The 21201-nt window shown below is 47.2% G+C and overlaps 1 protein-coding gene across 3 annotated transcripts in view; it reads left to right on the forward strand.

Moving 5' to 3' along the window:
- The window catches only part of P2RY6 (pyrimidinergic receptor P2Y6), a 125761-nt gene that overhangs the window by 15992 nt on the left and 88568 nt on the right, over positions 1 to 21201 (forward strand). Inside the window, exon 1 of one of the 3 annotated variants that reach the window (XM_083737038.1) lies at positions 19969 to 20260. The exons of 1 other annotated variant lie outside the window; for it this stretch is intronic. In XM_083737038.1, the coding sequence (XP_083593164.1) occupies positions 20020 to 20260 (241 nt within the window). In that variant the 5' untranslated portion in view covers positions 19969 to 20019. Of the gene's footprint in view, positions 1 to 19968; positions 20363 to 21201 lie in introns of those variants that run through there. One more of the 3 variants, XM_083737039.1, reaches the window with a different exon arrangement.

Consider the following 21201-nt stretch of genomic DNA (forward strand, 5'->3'; position numbering starts at 1 on the left):
AACCTCTCTCCATTGTGCCCAAAATTCACCATTAAACTACAAGTGTTATTTCAAACCTACTAACGATTTTAGCTGTTTACAATGGTTCATAAGATAAATTATAAAATTTCCCCCATTCCTTATTAAATCTTAAAAATTTAATAAGGATTTTTTTTAACAAACCAGGAGATTATTCGTGGATCTGGTGCAACATAATCTGTGTCCCATTGTTTGGCTTCAAGGATTATGATTCTGAGGTCACATTTATTATTCTTATTCTTATTATTCTGAGGTCAGCTAAAGTATTCATTAATTAATGCTTCAGCTGAGATTAGTTGAGATTTATCTGAGATCCCTGCCTCGCAGGCCTCCCAAATCTACAATTCTATGATTCTGCGACTCTTAATTGTGTGGCGAGTTCCCGCCTCCCCCCAGTGGAAATAAAGACACATGACACAGATATTTAAGGTTAATGGGCTAAATATCGCCACAACTTTATAGGGTTCAGGTGATGAACGGTATTGGCTTAGGCATTGGTCCTAACCGACTATCTGGCTTCAGCCTGTTTGCTTGAAGTCCGGGAAGGGTTAACCACCAGTAGGGGGAGTCCTGCTGATGCACATCAACTAGGAAATCCCCCAGGGTCACCGCTAGGGGGCGTGCCTTGGGCCCTCACCTCCCTAGGCTTCGGACAGGAGCACGACCCCGGAATCCTTTATCGGACTGCCCTTCAATATGTGGGGCAGGTGATGGCACTTTCATCCACTTCCTCTTTCATCCACAGAACAATACTAATGCCTAACCGTCAATACCAAGAAAGTTGTCACAATTTGCTATGAGGTAGGCAAAAACCAGGGACGCGGGCGGCGCTGTGGGTTAAACCACAGAACCTAGGACATGCCAATCAGAAAGTCGGCAGTTTGAATCCCCGCGACGGGGTGAGCTCCCATTGCTCGGTCCCTGCTGCTGCCCACCTAGCAGGTCAAAAGCACGTCAATGTGCAAGTAGATAAATAGGTACCACTTCGGCGGGAAGGTAAATGGCGTTTCCGTGTGCTGCTCTGTTTGCCAGAAGCGGCTTAGTCATGCTGGCCACGTGACCTGGAAGCTGTACGCCGGCTCCTTCAGCCAGTAAAGCGAGATGAGTGCCACAACCCCAGAGTCGTCAGCGACTGGGCCTAATGGTCAGGGGTCCCTTTACCTTTCTAGGCGAAAACCAAGGGGCTGGTGCCAATTTGCCAAGTGGAAAAATTCCTACCGGGCCCCTCAGCAACTACCAACCAAGGTCCATAGCATGGTCAGAGAAAGCAAACCTTAGAGGGCAAGAGGATGGGAAAAAACAGCTGGTAGGCAGCAAAAGAGGGAGATCCCCGGCCGCATCCTGCTTCAGATATGGCAGGCCACACCCCCAGAGCCAGCTGATTGGCTGGCCAGGAGGTGACGCAACCAAGAATCCCCCTCAATCGCTTGGGGGCTGGGAAGCCCGCAACTCCACTTCCTCCGAAGGGGAGAAATGGCTTTAGAGGATTGGACAAAATAATGAAGGAGAGGATGATTCATGGCTACTCGTCACGGCAGCTACGCTCTTTCTCCAAAGCTGGAGGCAGTGCTTCTGAACACCATTTGCAAGAGCGGAGAGTCTTGTGTTCGAATCCTGCTTACAGGTTTCCAATCGGGGCATCTGGCTAGCCACAGCGAGAAGCACGTGCTGGATTTATTCAGGGTAGCTCAGTCGGTAGAGCATAGGACTCTTCATCCCGAGGTTGTGGGTTCAAGAACCATGTTGGGCAAAAAGATTCCTGCATTGCAGGGGGTTGCACTAGATGACCCTGGCGCCCTTTCCAACTCCACAATTCTATAACTCTATGACTAGTTGGGCCATTGCCCTGATCCCACAAGCTCTTCTTATGCTTTTATGTTCCCAACTTAATATGATCCTGGGGTCTCTGTTCTTTCTTTCTTTCTTTCTTTCTTTCTTTCTTTCTTTCTTTCTTTGCGGTTTTATTTTCTCTGCTGCAAACAATTTCCCTCCTGTGTCAGTCAACCAGTTTGACTGGTTTGGGTTCCTCCGGCGGCATGAAAGCAGAGGAGCTCCGGGCGGGCTGGATCGCTCTGGGAAATGGGAATGCGACCCCCCTCTTTCCTGCGAAAGCAGGTCAGAGGCTGGAGACTCGTGCATAAGGTGTCGTGATCCTGCTATCAGTGCAAAATCTCAGCTGTGGGAGGCAGGCTCCCCTGAGGGTTTGGTAACTGAGCAGGTTATTGAGCAAGGGCTATACAGAGCTTCCTGACAGGGCTGGGAGCCCAGGGCAGTTGTCTCCTTGCCCCAGGTGGAGCGACGAAGCAGGAACCCCCCCTGGTAGGAGCTTTACTTTAAGAGATAAAAAGGTAAAGGGACCCCTGAACCTTAGGTCCAGTCGTGACCAACTCTGGGGTTGCGGCACTCATCTCGCTTTACTGGCCGAGGGAGCCGGCATACAGCTTCCGGGTCATGTGGCCAGCATGACTAAGCCGCTTCTGGCAAACCAGAGCAGCGCACAGATATGCCATTTACCTTCCCGCTGGAGTGGTACCTATTTATCTACTTGCACTTTGGTGTGCTTTCGAACTGCTAGGCTGGCAGGAGCAGGGACCAGGCAACGGGAGCTCACCCCATCACGGGGATTCGAACTGCCAACCTTCTGATTGGCAAGTCCTAGGCTCTGTGCTTTAACCCACAGCGCCACCTGCGTCCCACTTTAAGGGGTTTTGGTAACTGAGCAGGTTATTGAACAAGAGCCACAGACATGTGATTTGGCGGTGAGTTTGGGGTAGCCCAGGGGACGCAGGTGGCGCTGTGGGTTAAAGCCTCAGCGCCTAGGACTTGCCGATCGAAAGGTCGGCGGTTCGAATCCCTGCGGCGGGGTGCGCTCCCGCTGCTCGGTCCCAGCGCCTGCCAACCTAGCAGTTCGAAAGCACCTCCGGGTGCAAGTAGATAAATAGGGACCGCTTACCAGCGGGAAGGTAAACGGCGTTTCCGTGTGCGGCTCTGGCTCGCCAGAGCAGCGATGTCACACTGGCCACGTGACCCGGAAGTGTCTCCGGACAGCGCTGGCCCCTGGCCTCTTAAGTGAGATGGGCGCACAACCCCAGAGTCTGTCAAGACTGGCCCGTACGGGCAGGGGTACCTTTACCTTTACCTTTTTTTGGGGTAGCCCAATGCAAAAATCCTGAGGGTCCAGGAAACAGTGGGTGCACGATTTTTTTGGTGCAGGCTGTAGCCATGAACGTGCTATGTGATCCGATGGTGAATTTGGGGTGACCCAATGTAAAAATCCTGAGGATGCATGGGCTTTTACCTCCCCCCTCCCAGGCAGCCTCCTTTATCGTTAGCTTCCCTTATCTCTCTCCCGATCCCACCAATCAGCTGCTTTCTTTCAACACTCCCTTCCCTCTTGTTTGCCTTAGTGTCTTTTCCTTAGCTGGAACAGTTTTTTGCTCCTCCCTTTCTTCTAGTTTCTCTCCTCATTGCTTTAGTCTTCCTGTTTCCCCCATTTGCAAGTTTGCTGTCTTTACCTCCCTGCTCCCAGGCAGCCTCCTTTATCTCTAGTGTCCCTTATCTCTCTCCCCAATCGCTTTGTTTCAAAACCCACTTCCCTCTTTCAAAAAAAAAAAGCATGATCTGCTTTTTGCCCCTGGGCAATTCGGCTCCAGGGACCATGCATTCGCTCCATAAGACACACAGACATTTCCCCTTACTTTTTAGGAAGAAAAAGGTGCGTCTTATGGAGCGAAAAATATGGTATATCACTGGCGGACATGCAGCTTTCTTCCCAAGCCCCCGTGGGAAGAGAGCGATCCCTGCAGAGGAAAAGGTCGACAACTCTGAGAAAACTGCCTCGGTCCAGTATACCAAAGGAGCGTCTCCACCCCTATTCTTCTGCCCGGACACTGAGGTCCAGCGCCGAGGGCCTTCTGGTGATTCCCTCGTTGCGAGAAGCCAAGTTACAGGGAACCAAGCAGAGGGCCTTCTTGGTAGTGGCACCTGCCCTGTGGAAGGCCCTCCCACCAGATGTCAAAGAGAAAAATAACTACCGAACTTTCAGAAGACATCTAAAGGCAGCCCTGTTTAGGGAAGCTTTTAATGTTTAATAGGCTATTGTATTTTAGTGTTTTGTTGGAAGCCGCCCAGAGTGGCTGGGGAAACCCAGCCAGATGGGCGGGGTATAAATAATAAATTATTATTATTATTATTATTATTATTATTATTATTATTATTATTAATGGGGCGCCAGAGGGATCTTTGCACCACGGTGCTGGATATGCTTAAGACAGCCCTGTTTTCTACTTAGCTACGGACCCTACGTTTTCCGTTCTCTGCTAGACTGTCCCTGATTCTCCATCTCATATCTTGGCGTTGAGCTTCAGTGGAAAGCAGCCTAAGCCTCCTCATAGCCCGATGGCTGAAGCTGTCCTCGGCATAGCTGTCAAGCGTCCCTTATTTGGCAGGACAGTCCCTTATGCGAGCACCATGTCCCGCCGCTGTCCCTTATTGATGAGGCTTCATTTGGCTGCTGGCTGGGCTTTCTGCCTTTGGCTTGGAAGGGCTCGGAAGTTGAACATACCTGTGCCCGGAAAATCCCATATTTTGGCTGCCGATCCCTTATTTTCGAGGTTGCTGGTCCCTTATTTTCAAATATGTAAGTTGATAGCTATGGTCCTTGGGGGGGGGCTGACGTTTGAGAAGAATAGCCCCCCCCCTTACCGTCTTTATTTTACCGAAATCTCCCGGTAAACTCAGAAAAAAACGAGTGCCTAATGCATCCCTGCAGCGAGGGCTGCGGTCTGATTGCTCCTTCTGGGCTGCAGGAACTTCGGAAAGTGGAAGCCGCTGCTTGGTCAACTTGCAAGTCTGAGTGGGGGGGATGGAGGGGTGGGTTGTGGTTCCTCGCCCCCCTCTCCTCGCCTGCCCACAGCGCTGAGTGCAGCCAGCCCCTGCCGCATGTAATGGATGAGTCTCCAGCTCAGAAGAAAAATCGATAAATCTCTTTGCTTCGCTGCGAAACCTGTCAAGAGGCCATAAAAGAGGCTATGGGGCTGCTCTGCTGATTGATTCATCAGCTAATGTTTGCAAAGTGCCTGGAAGATATCATCACACCCCCAACCCAGTGCCTTTTTTAAAAAAAGAGAGAAAAAGCAGAAAAGCCATTAGGGAAAGAGTAATTCCTTGTATCCAAGCAAGAAACCCAGTCTCAGAAAGATGCAGGTCTCAGCAGTTTTTTGTGGACCAGTTATTATCTGTCTGTTCACCACTGAGAGAGAGAACTTTTTTGGGGAGGGGGGATGCTTCAAAATGGGTGTCTGTTGTAAGATCTTATGTGCTGAAGAACCGAAGGATTAGCTCAAAGCAATCTAGAGCAGCATCCCGTACACATCGTGGCCAATCAGAAGTCTGCAAGCAGGATTCGAACACAATACCAATTCTCCCCTCCTGTGATTTCCAGCAGCGGCTATTCAGAAGCATTGTTGCCTCCGACTGTGGCGTCTGAGCGTAGCCATCAAGGCTAGTGGCCGTCGATAGCCCACAAATTTGTCCAATCTTCCATTAGTTGGTGTCCGTCGCTGTGTCTGGTGGGAGAGAGTTCCGCAGTTCAACTCTGTGCTGTGTGAATAAAGGACTTTCTTTGATCTGAAACTTCCAGCAGTCAGCTTTGTAGGCTGTCCACGAATTCTAGGTAAAAAAAAGGTGAAGGACCCCGGGACGGTTAAGTCCGGTCAAAGGTGACTTTGGGGTTGCGGCGCTCATCTCGCTTTCAGGCCGAGGGAGCCGGCGTTTGTCCACAGACAGCTTTCCGGGTCATGTGGCCAGCAGGACTAAACCTCTTCTGGCGCAACGGGACACTGTGACAGAAACCAAAGCACATGGAAATGCTGCTTACCTTCCCACCGGAGTGGTACCTATTTATCTACTTGCACTGGTGTGCTTTTGAACTGCTAGGTTGGCAGGAGCTGGGATCAAGCATCTATAGCATCTACACGTTGTCGGCATCAAAATCCCAGTCTGTATTCCACACCCCACCCTGTTTAAACTTCATTTACTCTTTGACAGGAAATCTGACAAGTTTTGAAGAAGAAAAACGTCACCAATGGCCTGTTTGCAAGGGAAGATGAACACTGGGGCAAAGCAGGGCAGAGACCTACCATAATTATTTTTCTGGACCCCAAAATTCAGAATTGTGGCTCCGAAGTCCATTGCTTGAGTTCAGTGGCAAGTCACCGGCCTTGCATGCAGAAGGCTAGCTCTGAGATACTGGACAGCCACTGGCGGTCAATATAACCAATACGGAACTAGATGCCCAAGCAATCTAACTTGATAGAATCCTTTTCCCTATGCTGGTCTCTTGGCTGTAATGCAGCAGAGATGTACTCACTTTCTGAAACACGAGGTTGAGAGCAACTAAGGTGCTGGGCTGTTTTTGGCCTCGCTGGCGAAACCGCAGTCTGGAAGTTCGTCCGCTGCAAGAGCATTTCCTCTTTTCCTCTGTCTTTTTGCATGTAGCGTCTGCATGCAGAAAGGGAGAGAGGATTCCCACCCCCTTTTGAAGATGGTGACAACACTTGCCTTCAGGTCTGCAGGAACCTCACCTACATTGGCAAAGGAAAGGCGCTTTATACGTGTTGTACATGCAGTTATAACACGGCGACACCGGATGGCGCTGTGGAGTTCCGTTTTTGCCAACTCGATTTCTTCCTTCCTTTTTTATGAAAAAAATGTTTATTGAAATTCATGAATGTCATTACAGATTTAACTTTGCACACACACATAGATACAATATATATATACAGTATATTCTTACATTAGTTTAACATAAAATATTGATTTAACCTTCTAATTCCACTTAGATATCAGCTAAGCTAAAATCATATAATGTTACATAAAATAAAGTAAAACAAACAAACCAAGTAAAATAAATATAGACTTCCCATATAGTTGACATTTGTGATTTTGAATGTACTTATAATTGTTACCTTACATTTAATATACTTTCTAATACTTTATTACAACCTAGCGTACCGATTTTCCTTTATTTCTTAATCTTTTTTAAAAAATTTATGTACACAAGGGTCATTCAAACACTACCATAGATAACATGTCACTGTTATTATTATTTTTTGTAAGTATCTCTTAAACATTTCCCATTTCTGAGAAAATAATTGTAAACCCGATTTCTCCTACAAAGTTTGCAAGGCGTTTTACTGAAAAGCTTCTTGGACGTGTCTAGATCGAGCCTTATTCCCCAAGGATTCGGCAGAGACTCTGAGATTACATCTGTAAAATCTCTTGGGTGCAGCTAATCAGGCACTGGAGACAATTCATTTGAAGCAGCTAGGGATTCCCTGACCTCTTTTCCTATCTTGGGCTGCAGCTCCCTCCTTGCATCGCTTATTCTGTTATTACCAGGTTGGGCACTGCTTTGGGCGAAGACAGAGGCGATGAGCAGTTCCTCCTCCTCCTCTCTCTGTCACCCAATAGCATTTGTGGACTCTCCTGCCTTGGTGGTTTTTAAGCAGAGGTTGGATGGCCACCTGCAATTCATGCTTTAGTTGTGATCATTTTAAATTGCATTTAGTTACTTCTTTGCATTCAGTTGCTTCTTTGCATTCAGTTACTTCTTTGCATTCAGTTATTTAATTGCATTTAGTTATTTCTTTGCATTTAGTTATTTCTTTGCATTCAGTTACTTCTTTGCATTTAGTTATTTCTTGCATTCAGTTATATCTTTGCATTCAGTTATTTCTTTGCATCCAGTTATTTCTTTGCATCCAGTTATTTCTTTGCATTTAGTTATTTCTTGCATTCAGTTATATCTTTGCATTCAGTTATTTCTTTGCATCCAGTTATTTCTTTGCATCCAGTTATTTCTTTGCATTCAGTTACTTCTTTGCATTTAGTTATTTCTTGCATTCAGTTACATCTTTGCATCCAGTTATTTCTTTGCATCCAGTTATTTCTTTGCATTTAGTTATTTCGTGCATTCAGTTATATCTTTGCATCCAGTTATTTCTTTGCATTCAGTTATTTCCTTCCAGAGCTGTGTGTGTGTGCAACCCCACCAGGGCTACCCAAACCTCTCTGTCCAATCCACTCCTTCAAAAGTGCGGAGTGCAAGCTTCCCTCGTTTATTTGCCAAGCTCAGAGCAGCCTCCTCCTCAACCTGGCGCCCTCCAGATGTTCCGGACTACATTTCCCACCAGCCCCAGCCAGCATGGTTCCTGACCAGGGAGGGTGGGAGTTGTAGTCTAAAACATCAGGAAGAAGCGTTGCAGGGGGTTGGACTAGATGACCCTCGGGGTCCCTTCCGGTTCTACGATTCTATGATTTTATGATTCGGCGGTGGTAGGTGCAGTGGTTGGATGCACAGCTGGACAAGCCAGCTCTCCCTTGAATAGCTGTGGTCGCTGGAGCCATAATAGTTGTGAAGCTGAGGCTCCAAGACTTTGGCCACCTCATGAGAAGAGAAGACTCCCTGGAAAAAACCCTGATGTTGGGAAAGATGGAGGGCACAAGGAGAAGGGGACGACAGAGGACGAGATGGTTGGACAGTGTTCTCGAAGCTACCAGCATGAGTTTGACCAAACTGCGGGAGGCAGTGGAAGACAGGAGTGCCTGGCGTGCTCTGGTCCAGGGGGTCACGAAGAGTCGGACACGACTAAATGACTAAACAACAACAACGAAAAAGGACCCCTGGACAATTAAGTCCAGTTAAAGGCGACTGTGGGGTTGCAGTGCTCATCTTGCTTTTCAGGCCGAGGGAGCCAGCGTTTGTCTGCAGACAGCTTTCCGAGTCATGTGGCCAGCAAGACTAAACTGCTTTTGGCGCAATGGAACTCCCTGACAGAAACCAGAGCTCATGGTAACGCCGTTTACCTTCCCACCAGAGTGGTACCTATTTATCTACTTGCACTGGTGTGCTTTCAAACTGCTAGGCTGGCAGGCGCTGGAACAGAGCAACGGGAGCTCACCCTGTTGCGGGGATTCGAATCACCGACCTTACGATCAGCAAGCCCAAGAGGCTCAGTGGTTTAGACCATAGCGCCACCTGCCATCTTCCCTTGAGTAGAATACCAAACGACTTGGAATAAGCTTAGCTGTGAGACCACCTGACCTGTGCAGACCTGTACAATTGCTTTGTCCACCTGGGGAAATTCTACTTTTGGCACTGCGCCCATCGTGGAAGGTAGAAGCCAACTCCATGGGGCCGAAGGGTCTTCAGCCCCCCCTTAAATATTTGGGCCACCTCCCCAAAGTTAATGGGCAGCACCGTTCAAATGGTGTCTGTGTGATTGGTTATGTGGGACAAGGCTTGCCTGCCCCCCCCCCCCAATATTTTATTCAGGTTGACACCCCTGGCACCCATATTGAGACTTTTCCCAGGTGCCAACTGAAGTACTGACTGGGCACAGCAGCGCCCACAGCTATCGGGTTGGCAGTCCCTGCCAGAGACAGTTCCTTTATTTGTTCACGCTGTTTCTGTACTGCTTACTATATTTAAAAATATCTCAAAGTGAAAACGACAGCAACTTGAAGAGCCACAGATATTATCAAAATGCAGTTAGCTCGTTAAAGAGGGTAAGTCGAGTGGGGCTTACTTCTGAGCGTAAAAAGAAAACTTAAGATGGCACTATAACACATTTATCGTGGTTTATAAGCCTTTGTGAGCATACTTTGGAAGAAGGCTCTGAAAATTAGGCTCTGACCCCTGACCCCTTATATGGGATTTGGTATATAAATTTTCCCTTGGCTTTTTTGCTGGCCCATGATGATTCCTCCCTTTATGGTCTTGATTTATGGGCTACCACTAAAATCAGGCTGCATTTTAAGCTGTATTTTAAGCCGTATTTTAATTAAGTGTTTGTTTGGTTGTTGTTGTTTTCCTATTACGTTTTATTGCAATTCATATTTGGTGTTAGCCGCCCTGAGCCCAGTCCTGGCTGGGCAGGGCGGGGTATAAATAAAATTTATTATTATTATTAAAAGTTGACCCATAAAGCGCACAATAATTTCTATAATTTGCCTTATTGGGCGAAGAGGAAGGGGAAAACCCTTGCATTCTTCAATCTGGATTCTTGCTCTGCTCCAGAGGTTGAACATAAATAAGTTTCACAACACCACAATATTCACGTTAGGAATATTAACAGCTCTTGTCTCATCCGCGCTGAGTGACGTTTTCCGGAGATGTTCTTTCTTTGTTTGAAGACATCCTCCTGGGGTGTTTGGCTGCTTTCTGCCAATAAGATCAGACGTGACCCAGCCATGAACAGAATACCACTGCTTTCGCCAAGCCGGTGCCCACCGGATGTTTTGAACTTCATTTCCCATCACCCTCAGCACCGCAAGACTTTGAAGTCACAAACCTCCAGAGGGCACCAGCTTGGGGAAGGCAGGTTGTTTTGGCGAGCTCAGCTTTGTGTTGCAAGCTGGGAAAGTCCCCAGTCTTTATCCTCACCCTAACTGTCAGGCGTGCTTCTCGAGCGCCGACTTGAAGACTCAAAAGTCTACAAGGAAAACAAAGCCCTGGGGGGGAATTTGTTGAGAGATGTAGGAAGCTGATCCTTGATTGCTGATTCCCGGAAGGGAGACGGGAGGAAACATATCTTAGACGCAGATCGTATTCTCTTGACTTGATGCTGACATGTACCTTTGCCATTGACGCAACCCCACAGCCAGGCAGGGTTGGGAGGGGCTGGGAAATCATTTCGCAGTCCCTGTGGGCAGGTGAGAAAGCAGCCAGATTTTGATGGAGAAGGTTGCCTAAGGTGAAAGGGTTAAGCGCCCTGCTTCGCCCCCTCACCGCTGCTATTTAGCTCACATTTATTCAGCGAGAGAGGTGCCAATCGGTTAGAAAGTGGGGAGCCTAACCCTGTCTCTCCTGCTGTCATTCATCCAGTTCGGCCGTAAAGGTAAAACTTTTCAGGTTGCATGTTGATGGTAAGGATTTGTGCCAAAGGACGGAAAGACTTCATTCGGTTTTGATAATTAGGAGGCACAGGGCTTCTCTGGAAAGGAGCATTTGTGTAGCTGAAAAAGGGGAAATTCCGTTTTGGTCTTGTATGCACAGCCAGAATGAAACTTCACAGATCCTCTGGAGTCCAGAAATGAAAATGGTGTTCAGTGTGCATATGTGCAGAAAATGTACTTCCTCAATCTTCTTTGATGGGCCACTCCAGATGTCCATTTCGTTGTGCATTCACGATTCTTTATTTTATTTATTTAACCACAACAACAACCCTTTGAGGTAGGTTAGGCTGAGAGTCCTGTTGTCTTTGTCCTTGGAGTTTTCTTGGCAGGGATACTGGAGTGGCTTGCCGGTTCCTGCTCCAGGTGGATCACGTTTGGTCAAAACTCTCTGCTATGACCTGTCCATCTTGGGTGGCCCTGCACGGCATAGCTCATAGCTCCTCTGAGTTATTCAAGCCCCTTCGCCATGGCAAGGCAGTGATCCATGAAGGGGAAGAAATGGAGGCAGTTAGAGATTTTACTTTCTTGGGCTCCATGATTACTGCAGATGGTGGCAGCAGTCACGAAATTAAAAAAACGCCTCCTTCTTGGGAGAAAAGCAATGACAAACCTAGGCAGCATCTTAAAAAGCAGAGACATCACCTTGCCAACAAAGGTCCGTCTAGTTAAAGCAATGGTTTTCCCAGTAGTGATGTATAGAAGTGAGAGCTGGCTGATCACCGAAGAATGGATGCTTTTGAATTCTGGTGCTGGAGGAGACTCTTGAGAGTCCCATGGACTGCAAGAAGATCAAAGCGATCCATTCTGAAGGAAATCAGCCCTGAGTGCTCACTGGAATGACAGATCCTGAAGCTGAGGCTCCAAGACTTTGGCCACCTCATGAGAAGAGAAGAGTCCCTGGAAAAGACCCTGATGTTGGGAAAGATGGAGGGCACAAGGAGAAGGGAACGACAGAGGACGAGATGGTTGGTCAATGTTCTCGAAGCTACCAGCATGAGTTTGACCAAACTGCAGGAGGCAGTGGAAGACAGGAGTGCCTGGCATGCTCTGGTCCATGGGGTCACGAAGAGTCGGACACAACTAAACGACTAAACAACAACAAGGCTGAGAGGCAGTGACGGGCAGCGAGGTCACCCAGTGAGAAATTTGAACCCTGATCTCCCAGGTCCATATCTGATACTCTAGCCCAGGGGTCAGCAAGGTTTACCTCGTCTGGGCCAGTTCACTCCAGTGGAGATCCCTCCCTGGACCAGATCATACGTGCACCCGCGATTTCCGGCGTCTGCACAGAAGTGATTTTTTGCATCTGCGCATGCGCAGACATGCTTTTCGGTGCTACAGAAGCAATTCCTGCGCCATACTGCCCCAATTCAGTGCAGCGCAGGGGGAGTCACTGAGTGGGTGGCTCAGTTTGGGGGTGGCTCGTGGACCAGTCAAACAACTCCCGTGGGCGGCTTGTGGCCCACGGGCCTTAGGTTGCCAACTCCTGCTCTAGCCACTACTACCACACTGGTTCTCAGACCACACTGGCTCTCTCAGGGATGATGTTGGGTGCTTATACACAATTCTGCTTGCTTTCTTGTCAACCCACACAGCTTCCTGCCCCTCCAGGCAGCAATAATGGGTTATCATTTAAGAAGCGTTGCAAAATAAGAGTGGAATGGCGTGTGAATGACTCATTATAAATCCAGAGTGAATGCATTATTATTGCATCAATGACATGTTTCGTGCATATGTAATAGGGCTTCAATCTAAAAGTTCCACATTATATTTTTATTTTCGAAAAAATATCTGCGGCCTGAACCAGGGTTCACACATGTGTGGTGCAAGCGAGGGAGATAATGAGACAGCCATACTTTTAAAGTAACTTTAAAATAACTTTTTGAGGGCTTCCCAGGGGCATTGAGTTGGCCACTGTGAGAAAAGGGTGCTGGTTTAGAAGGGACTCTGGCCTGATCCTGCAAAGCTTCTCTCTTTTTTTTTTTTAAATAATTTTTATTAACAGGCCAATCACATCATATTATTCAAATCACATTGGTTCCAAATTATACAGCCAATTTTTAAAATATTTTGGGAGTACCCATATATCAAGCTCCGCACGAGTCCAAAATTCCGGCTATTTCCAGACTTCACTTATTTTACTGCATTAATTAATCAATTCTATCCAGTGATCCTGCAAAGCTTCTCATGCATTCTTAGCATGCAGTTCTTCCCTGAGAGCACCTGGAATGTGGCGTTTTATTGTTGGGTACAATTCTGCCCATATGGTTTTGGAGGAAACTTAGTGAAGAAATTGGCTGCGTTGGCCGAACTCTGCCCTTGAACTGAGCAACCAGTGTAGCCCAAACAACATCCAGAGTCCAGAATGCACCCTCATTCTTTACCCCAGAAAATATTTGTATGTCTAGACATCATTGTTTGATCAGAGACTTATGTAAACTGCTGGATGGGGGCAATGGCTGAAATTGTGAAACTGGCATTATCAGCGACAAATCCGCTGGTGCGCCCGGGATATACCATATTTTTGGGTGTATAAGACACCCCCCCCCCCCATGTATAAGATGCCCCCCATTTTGGGGGACTAAATTTAAAGAAAATGAGGGGAGATGGCCCAGAGTTGTTGAGCTTTTTTAAGGGGGGGGGAGTGGCAAAGTGGGCAGCTGCTCCCCCCGAGCCACTGCAAATAGGAAGCGCCGTAAAGCCCTAAACAGCCTCAGTCCAGTATATCTGAAGGAGCGTCTCCACCCCCATCGTTCTGCCCAGACACTGAGGTCCAGCGCCAAGGGCCTTCTGGTGGTTCCCTCCCTGTGAGAAGTGAGGTTACAGGGAACCAGGCAGAGGGCCTTCTCGGTGGTGGCGCCCACCCTGTGGAACGCCCTCCCATCAGATGTCAAAGAAATAAACAACTACCAGACTTTTATAAGACATCTGAAGGCATCCCTGTTTAGGGAGGTTTTTAATGTTTAGTAGGTTATTGTATTTTAATATTCTGTTGGAAGCCGCCCAGAGTGGCTCAATAGCTTTGGGCAAAACAAAACAAATAAATTTTGTGCCTGGGCTTTTTGAATACGGCATCCCTATCTGAGAGGTTTCCACTCTCGCTTTTCAGCCAGTGTGGTGTAGTGGTTAAGAGCGGTAGTCTTGTAATCTGGAGAACCGGGTTCGAGTCTCCGCTCCTCCACATACAGCTGCTGGGTGACCTTGGGCCAGTCACACTTCTCTGAAGTCTCTCAGCCCCACTCACCTCACAGAGTGCTTGTTGTGGGGGAGGAAGGGAAAGGAGATTGTTAGCCGCTTTGAGACTCCTTAAAGGGAGTGAAAGGCGGGATATCAAATCCAAACTCTTCTTCTTCTTCTTCTTCTCAGACTGCTCCTTACTGCTTCTTACGGAAAACATCAGCTTCCGTATTTGAATCTATTATTCTGTGTGTGTGTGTGTGTCTCTCACAAAGGTAAAGGGACCACTGACTATTAGGTCCAGTTGCGGACAACTCTGGGGTTGTGGAGCTCATCTCGCTTTATTGGCCGAGGGAACCGGCGTACAGCTTCCGGGTCATGTGGCCAACATGACTAAGCCGCTTCTGGCGAAACCAGAGCACCGCACGGAAACGCCGTTTACCTTCCCGCTGGAGTGGTACCTATTTATCTACTTGCACTGATGTGCTTTCGAACTGCTAGGTTGGCAGGAGCTGGGACCGAGCAACGGGAGCTCACCCCATCACGGGGATTTGAGCCCCCAACCTTCTGATCAGCAAGCCCTAGGCTCTGTGGTTTAACCCACAACGTCACCCGCGTCCCTCGTACTCACTTCCAAACTGGAGATCATTTAAAGAAGCTCACGTAATGAGACTAAAACATCAATACTACGGTAGCGCTAACTGTCAATTAAAGCTTACTTCTTATGTATCCCAGTATTCTTGCAGGGTTTGAAATGCTAAACTTTTGTACGGCTGCATTGATCTGTTGCATGATGGGCTTGTCGTGGCCTTTGACTCTAGAACAATAAACTTTGACAGAAATACAATAGCATGCAAACAAAAAACCCCAAAAACCCCACATTTTAACTTGTGTGAGCTGCTAATTTTCTGCACAGTCTTTGGTGACGCTTTCACATTGCATCAACAGCCCCGAAGAGGAAGTCAAGGTGTTTGGTTCTTGGAGGGGTTTTTCGAGAGCAAATCAGACTATTTGCACCTGCATATTTACACAGCTCATATCAAATATTGAAGGATCCAGGGCAATGCGCTTGACTGAGGAGAGGCTTTTGGGACGTTTGTTTAGGCCTTGCGCAGAAAGAAGAAAAGTCAGCGACAGATACGAGAAACTCAGCAGTTTTGTCCTGTTGGGTAGATGACAAAGAAAGCACAGATTTGCATGCACTAATTTATGTGTGCAGGTGCAAATTTAGAAAAGTCTCCTCTAACTTGAGCAGAAATATATAACTCAGGTGGTAGAGCATGAGGCTTGTGTTCTCAAGGTCGTGGGGGGAATCCTGCATTGCAGGGGGTTGGGTCCCTTCCAGTTCTACAGTTTTATTATTCTATAATACATCTCACCATAATGTTGAAGGCTCTGACAGGTGATCCATGAACTTGCCTGATCTGCTGTCAAGGTGCACGCTGTTGACAGGCAACTTCAAGGCGTCTGATGGTCTCTCTCTCTTTAGAGTTCTTTATTTTCGATGCAGATTTTACTGGGCTATTCCAAGACAGTCCTTTGAAAATCAGACAAATTCATGGAGGAGCAGGATCAACCAACAGCGACTAGCCAGGATTGGTGTGTTCTCCTGCCCCAGTCAGAGGCAGAATGCCCCAGAATTGCTGGGAATTGACAAGTGGAAAGAGCACTTTTGTGCATGGGTCCCGCTGGCTGTGAGAGGTTTTTAATATTTTTAATGTTTTTAATATTCTGTTGGGAGCCGCCCAGAGTGGCTGGGGAAACCCAGCCAGATGGGCGGGGTATAAATAATAAGTTGTTGTTGCTGCTGTGAAGGTAAGTTAAAGGACCCCTGGACGGTTAAGTCCAGTCAAAGGCGACTATGGGGTTGCGGCGCTCATCTCGCTTTCAGGTCGAGGGAGCCGGCGTTTGTCCACAGACAGCTTTCTGGGTCATGTGGCCAGCAGGACTAAACCACTTCTGGCACAACAGGACACCGTGACAGAAACCAGAGTGCACGGAAATGCCGTTTACCTTCCCGCTGCAGTGGTACCTATTTATCTACTTGCACCGGTGTGCTTTTGACCTGCTAGGTTGGAAGGAGCTGGGACAGAGCAACAGGAGCTCACTCCGTCGCAAGGATTCGAACCGCTGACCTTCTGATCGGCAAGCCCAAGAGGCTCAGTGGTTTAGACCACAGCGCCACCCGTGTTCCCCATTGTGAGAACAGGATACTGGGCTACATGGACCATTGGCCTGATCCAGAAGGCTTTCGCTAGGTTTGTAAGTCTGCTGTGCCATCACAGCCAAAGGGAACCAAATCCTGCAACAATATCTTTATTAATATCAAACGATATTAGGATGCTTGGCTCAATACGCCCCCATTGCCCTGACCCAGCAGAAATCTTCTTAGCTTATTTTAACTCTTCATCTTTCCCATGCCACGTTTTTTTGGGAGAGAGCTCCCCAGGCAGCTTGCATGCAGAGAGAAGGCACCAAATCTCATTCCAGTGAAACAGAGCCACAAAAACAGTAGCCTGAAAACAATTTCACAGCCCAGTTTCACAGCTCATATAAAACCAATTTGCACAATCAAGGAGAAACAATTTAAAACCAGCTGCACTTTGTTAAATACTCAGTATTCAGCCCAACATTTGGGATTAAAAGCGACTGGCAAGAAATGGATTTTAGAGGCCCCAACTTGAAGCTGTTACAGATGGGGGCCAAGCATCTATCCATTAAGTGGGATATGGGGCCACCAGCAAGAAGCCCTCCCTCCGTACATTTTGCTGTCCAAGAAGACTTCCTGTGCAAAGTTCGTCAAAAGGAGCAGCAATCGCTCAGAGACATCTCGTTTTTGGATCTGACAAGAATTTGTTCTCTGCGAGCGAGAGCTCGATTTAGATAACCATGTTCTGCCCTCATCAGCTTGTAGAATTTCCTCCTCTCTCCCTCCCACAGCCTCCCATAATCTGTGTGGGGTCTTCTGCCAAACGCATCTTGGCAGCCCTTGCGTGTGTGTTTATGTGTGCGGCCTTTGTGGAGCAATTGTCGAAACATTTGCGAGGTTGTTGGAGGAGGGAGAAAGTTTGTTTGTGGTTTTGATCAAAGCCGCGCATTGTCCCAGATCACCCTGACCGGGCCGTCACCTTCCACGTGATGCTGTGAACACGCCTGGAGAGATCCCAGTTGAGATGTGTTGCAGGAAACAAGGGTCAAGTCGCTTATCCCTTCCCCTTCCGCCCCCTCGGTGCTTTCTGGCTGCGAAAGCTTTCGAGCGTCAGCCATGGAAGATGCAGCGCTTTCCTGGTTCCCAGGCTCTCCTGGAGTTTCAAAGAAATCATAGAACAGTAGAGTTGGAAGGGACCGCTGAGGGTCATCTAGCCCAACCCCTGGAAATGCAGGAATCGCAGCTGAAGAATCCCTGACAGACGGCCATTCAACATCTGCTTCAAAACCTCCATGGAAGGAGAGTCTACCACAGGGGTCAGCAAACTTTTTCAGCAGGGGGCCGGTCCACTGTCCCTCAGACCTTATGGGGGGCCGGACTATATTTTGGGGGGGGAAATGAACGAATTCCTATGCCCCACAAATAGCCCAGAGATGCATTTTAAATAAAAGCACACATTCTACTCATGTAAAAACACTGGGCAGAGATGCATTATAAATAAAGGCATACATTCAACTCATGTAAAAACACGCTGATTCCCAGACCGTCCGCAGGCTGGATTGAGAAGGCAATTGGGCCGGATCCAGCGTCCGGGCCTTAGTTTGCCTACCCGTGGTCTACCACCTCCACTGTCTAACAGTTCTTACTGTCAGAAAGGCACTTCTTGATATTTGATTGGAATCTCCTTTCTTGTAACTTGAATCGATTGATTTGGGTCCTGTCCTCTGCAGCAGGAGAAAACAACCTTGCTCCATCTATTATGTGACATCCCTTGAGATATTTGAAGATGGCTAGCCTATCTCCTCCCAGTCTCCTCTTTTCCAGGCTAAAGCCATTTTTCACCTTCTCACCCCTTGCTTTTTCCTGTAAGACCTATTGCAGTCGTTAAGAGTCGTCAACAGACTCATCACAGCTATCTGCCAACCACCCATTCCCACCACCCTTCTGAGTAATACCCCTCCCCACCTTCTCACTATATAGAAGGTCTGGAAACTTCTGTTTCGGTGTATCTGAAGAAGTGTGCATGCACACGAAAGCTCATACCAAGAACTGACTTAGTTGGTCTTTAAGGTGCTACTGGAAGGAATTTTTTTTTTGTTTTGACTATGGCAGACCAACACGGCTACCTATCTGCAGCTTTTTAATGTGTGACATTTTAATGTATTTTTAATCTTTGTTGGGAGCCGCCCAGAGTGGCTGGGGAGGCCAGATGGACGGGGTACAAATAAATTATTATTATTATTATTATTATTATTATTATTATTAAAGATTATTATTATTATTAAAGATTTCCCTTGAGAGAATCTTTAAACCTCTTTTGTTGACCACCAGCATTACATTTTCCATTTTTAAGTTCGGAATAGAGCAGTTGCTTTGGAAGACGATTATGCGCTCCCCAGCCTGGAAGTTCAACGTATCAGCCGTGGCCCAAAGCTGCAGACAGTTCTGTTATCGGCGAATCTTTCTAAGGTCTATTTAAAGCATTTGCTAGAATCTGCAGCCTCCCTCCCTCTTTCTTGCTCAGCCCTTGTCAGGCAGATACACCTGCCGCCCAACAGTTCTTCTGCCAGCCATCTTCTGCCACTATTCCAGTGGTCTAAAAGGGGAGGCTGGTTGCAGGGAATGTAAGAAAGGAAAGAACTTCTGGGAAATGATATATAATGTGATGAAAAAGATGTTGAAATATACATTCTTTAAAAAACCAGAAGCATTTTTACTTGGTATTACAGTGGTGCCCCGCAAGACGAACGCCTCTCAAGACGGAAAACCCGCTAGACGAAAGGAGGCGCTTCGCAAAACGTTTTTCCGTTTTGGAGGCGCTTCGCAAAACGAATTTCCCTATGGGCTTGCTTCGCAAGACGAAAATGTCTTGCGAGTTCCTGCGGGTTTTTTCCCCTTCCCCCCCCCTTTCCTAAGCCGCTAAACCGCTTATCAGCTGATCCGCTGATAAGCCGCTTAACAGCTGATCGCTAAAAGCCGCTAAACTGCTAATAGCGCTAATCCACTAAGCTGTCAATGGGCTTGCTTCGCAAGACGAAAAAACCGCTATACGAAGAGCCTCATGGAACGGATTAATTTCGTTTTGCGAGGCACCATTCTATAGGCCAAGACATTAATAGGAAAGATGTCAAACTGTTCTTATTTGCAACAACAGCGGCAAGATTATTGTTAGCCCAGAAATGGAAGCCAGAAGAAATTCCGACGAAAGAAGAATGGCAGACGAAATTAATGGACTATGCAGAATTGGACAAAAAGACAGAAAGGATTCAAACCTGTGGGACCAGAGATTTACAGAAGGTTGGAAGAAGTATATGCATTATTTGAAAAGCAACTGCAACCAACAAATTACGCTAGTAGGACTACAAGATGTTTTGTAAGGAGAAATATACGAAGTGTTACAAAGGAGAAAAAGATAGAGATATTGGTCATGAGTTTGAAATGTAATAGCGAAAATAAGAAATGCATACTAAGAGATTAGAAAAATTTTCAGACAGGACTGATGGAAGTCGAAAAAACTGAATAGGATGTAAAAGCATGTTTAATTATTGTTGAAAATGGTATGTTAAAAAGCTAATAAAAAATTATATATATATAAAAGCGGAGGCTGGTTGCACTTCCTCCTATCGGAGGCCAGGCAGAGGTCCATCCTCCCAAAATCCTGCTCCCGGTTGCTGCCCGTGATAGTGCTTTTGTGCCAGCCATCCCACAACACCAGGATGTGGTTACCGGACAGGTCAGATTTGCTGATCCTATCACTCTTGCCTCGAGTTTCGTACGCTGCCACCCAGCCATCTGACATCCTGCTTCTGCTTCCACTGCTTCCTCTTGCTGCCTATATAGGGCATCCCCACAGAAGGACTTTCCGAGCCCGGGCACAGCAGGTGGAAAGGCAGCACAGGGGTGAGGGTTGCCGAGGCCACCTGAACCGGTCCAGGAAGAAAAGGCTTTGTCCTGCAGGTACGCCAAAGGATTTGTAGTTGCATGCACAGGCGATTTGAAAAGCCACCCCTTTCCTGCACCTCTCGCTCTCTGTGTGTGGCTAGACCTCCTGAAATAGAGGTGAGTGGCAGACTTAGGGTGGGTTGTCTGGAATTGTAGTAAAGGTTTCTTGGCACAAATTATACTCGTTTTTTAAAGCCAGGTTTAAGGATGAGTGAGGATGGGCAGATTGGCTTCTCATTTCTCCACTCCAAAGTTCAGGTTCTCGTCCACATCAGTTTGCAGAAAAAGTAGTGAAAACCCTGAAAATTTACCTGCATTTTAGTTCTAATTTCTCTCGATGTACATAGTTTTGAATGCAGTTTTGCCCCATAACATGTGGTTTTGCAACTCAATTTTCTCTTCTCTTCTTTTCTTAAAATTTTATATTCTTTATTGAAAAATTGTTGCTGTTGTTTAGTCGTTTAGTCTTGTCCGACTCTTCGTGACCCCATGGACCAGAGCATGCCAGGCACTCCTGTCTTCCACTGCCTCCTGCAGTTTGGTCAAACTCATGCTGGTAGCTTCGAGAACACTGTCCAACCATCTCGTCCTCTGTGGTCCCCTTCTCCTTGTGCCCTCCATGTTTCCCAACATCAGGGTCTTTTCCAGGGAGTCTTCTCTTCTCATGAGGTGGCCAAAGTATTGGAGCCTCAGCTTCTGATTTCCTTCAGAATGGATCGGTTTGATCTTCTTGCAGTCCATGGGACTCTCAAGAGTCTCCTCCAGCACCATAATTCAAAAGCATCAATTTTTCGGCAATCAGCCTTCTTTAGGGTCCAGCTCTCACTTCCATACATCACTACTGGGAAAACCATAGCTTTAACTATACAGACCTTTGTCTGCAAGGTGATGTCTCTGTTTTTTTAAGATGCTGTCTAGTCTGTGATTCTATCCTTGACTAAATTCAATAAATGTAT

The sequence above is a fragment of the Podarcis gaigeae genome (genome assembly GCF_964106915.1).
Source record: "Podarcis gaigeae genome assembly, chromosome: 4".
In the NCBI taxonomy this organism is placed as follows: domain Eukaryota; kingdom Metazoa; phylum Chordata; class Lepidosauria; order Squamata; family Lacertidae; genus Podarcis; species Podarcis gaigeae.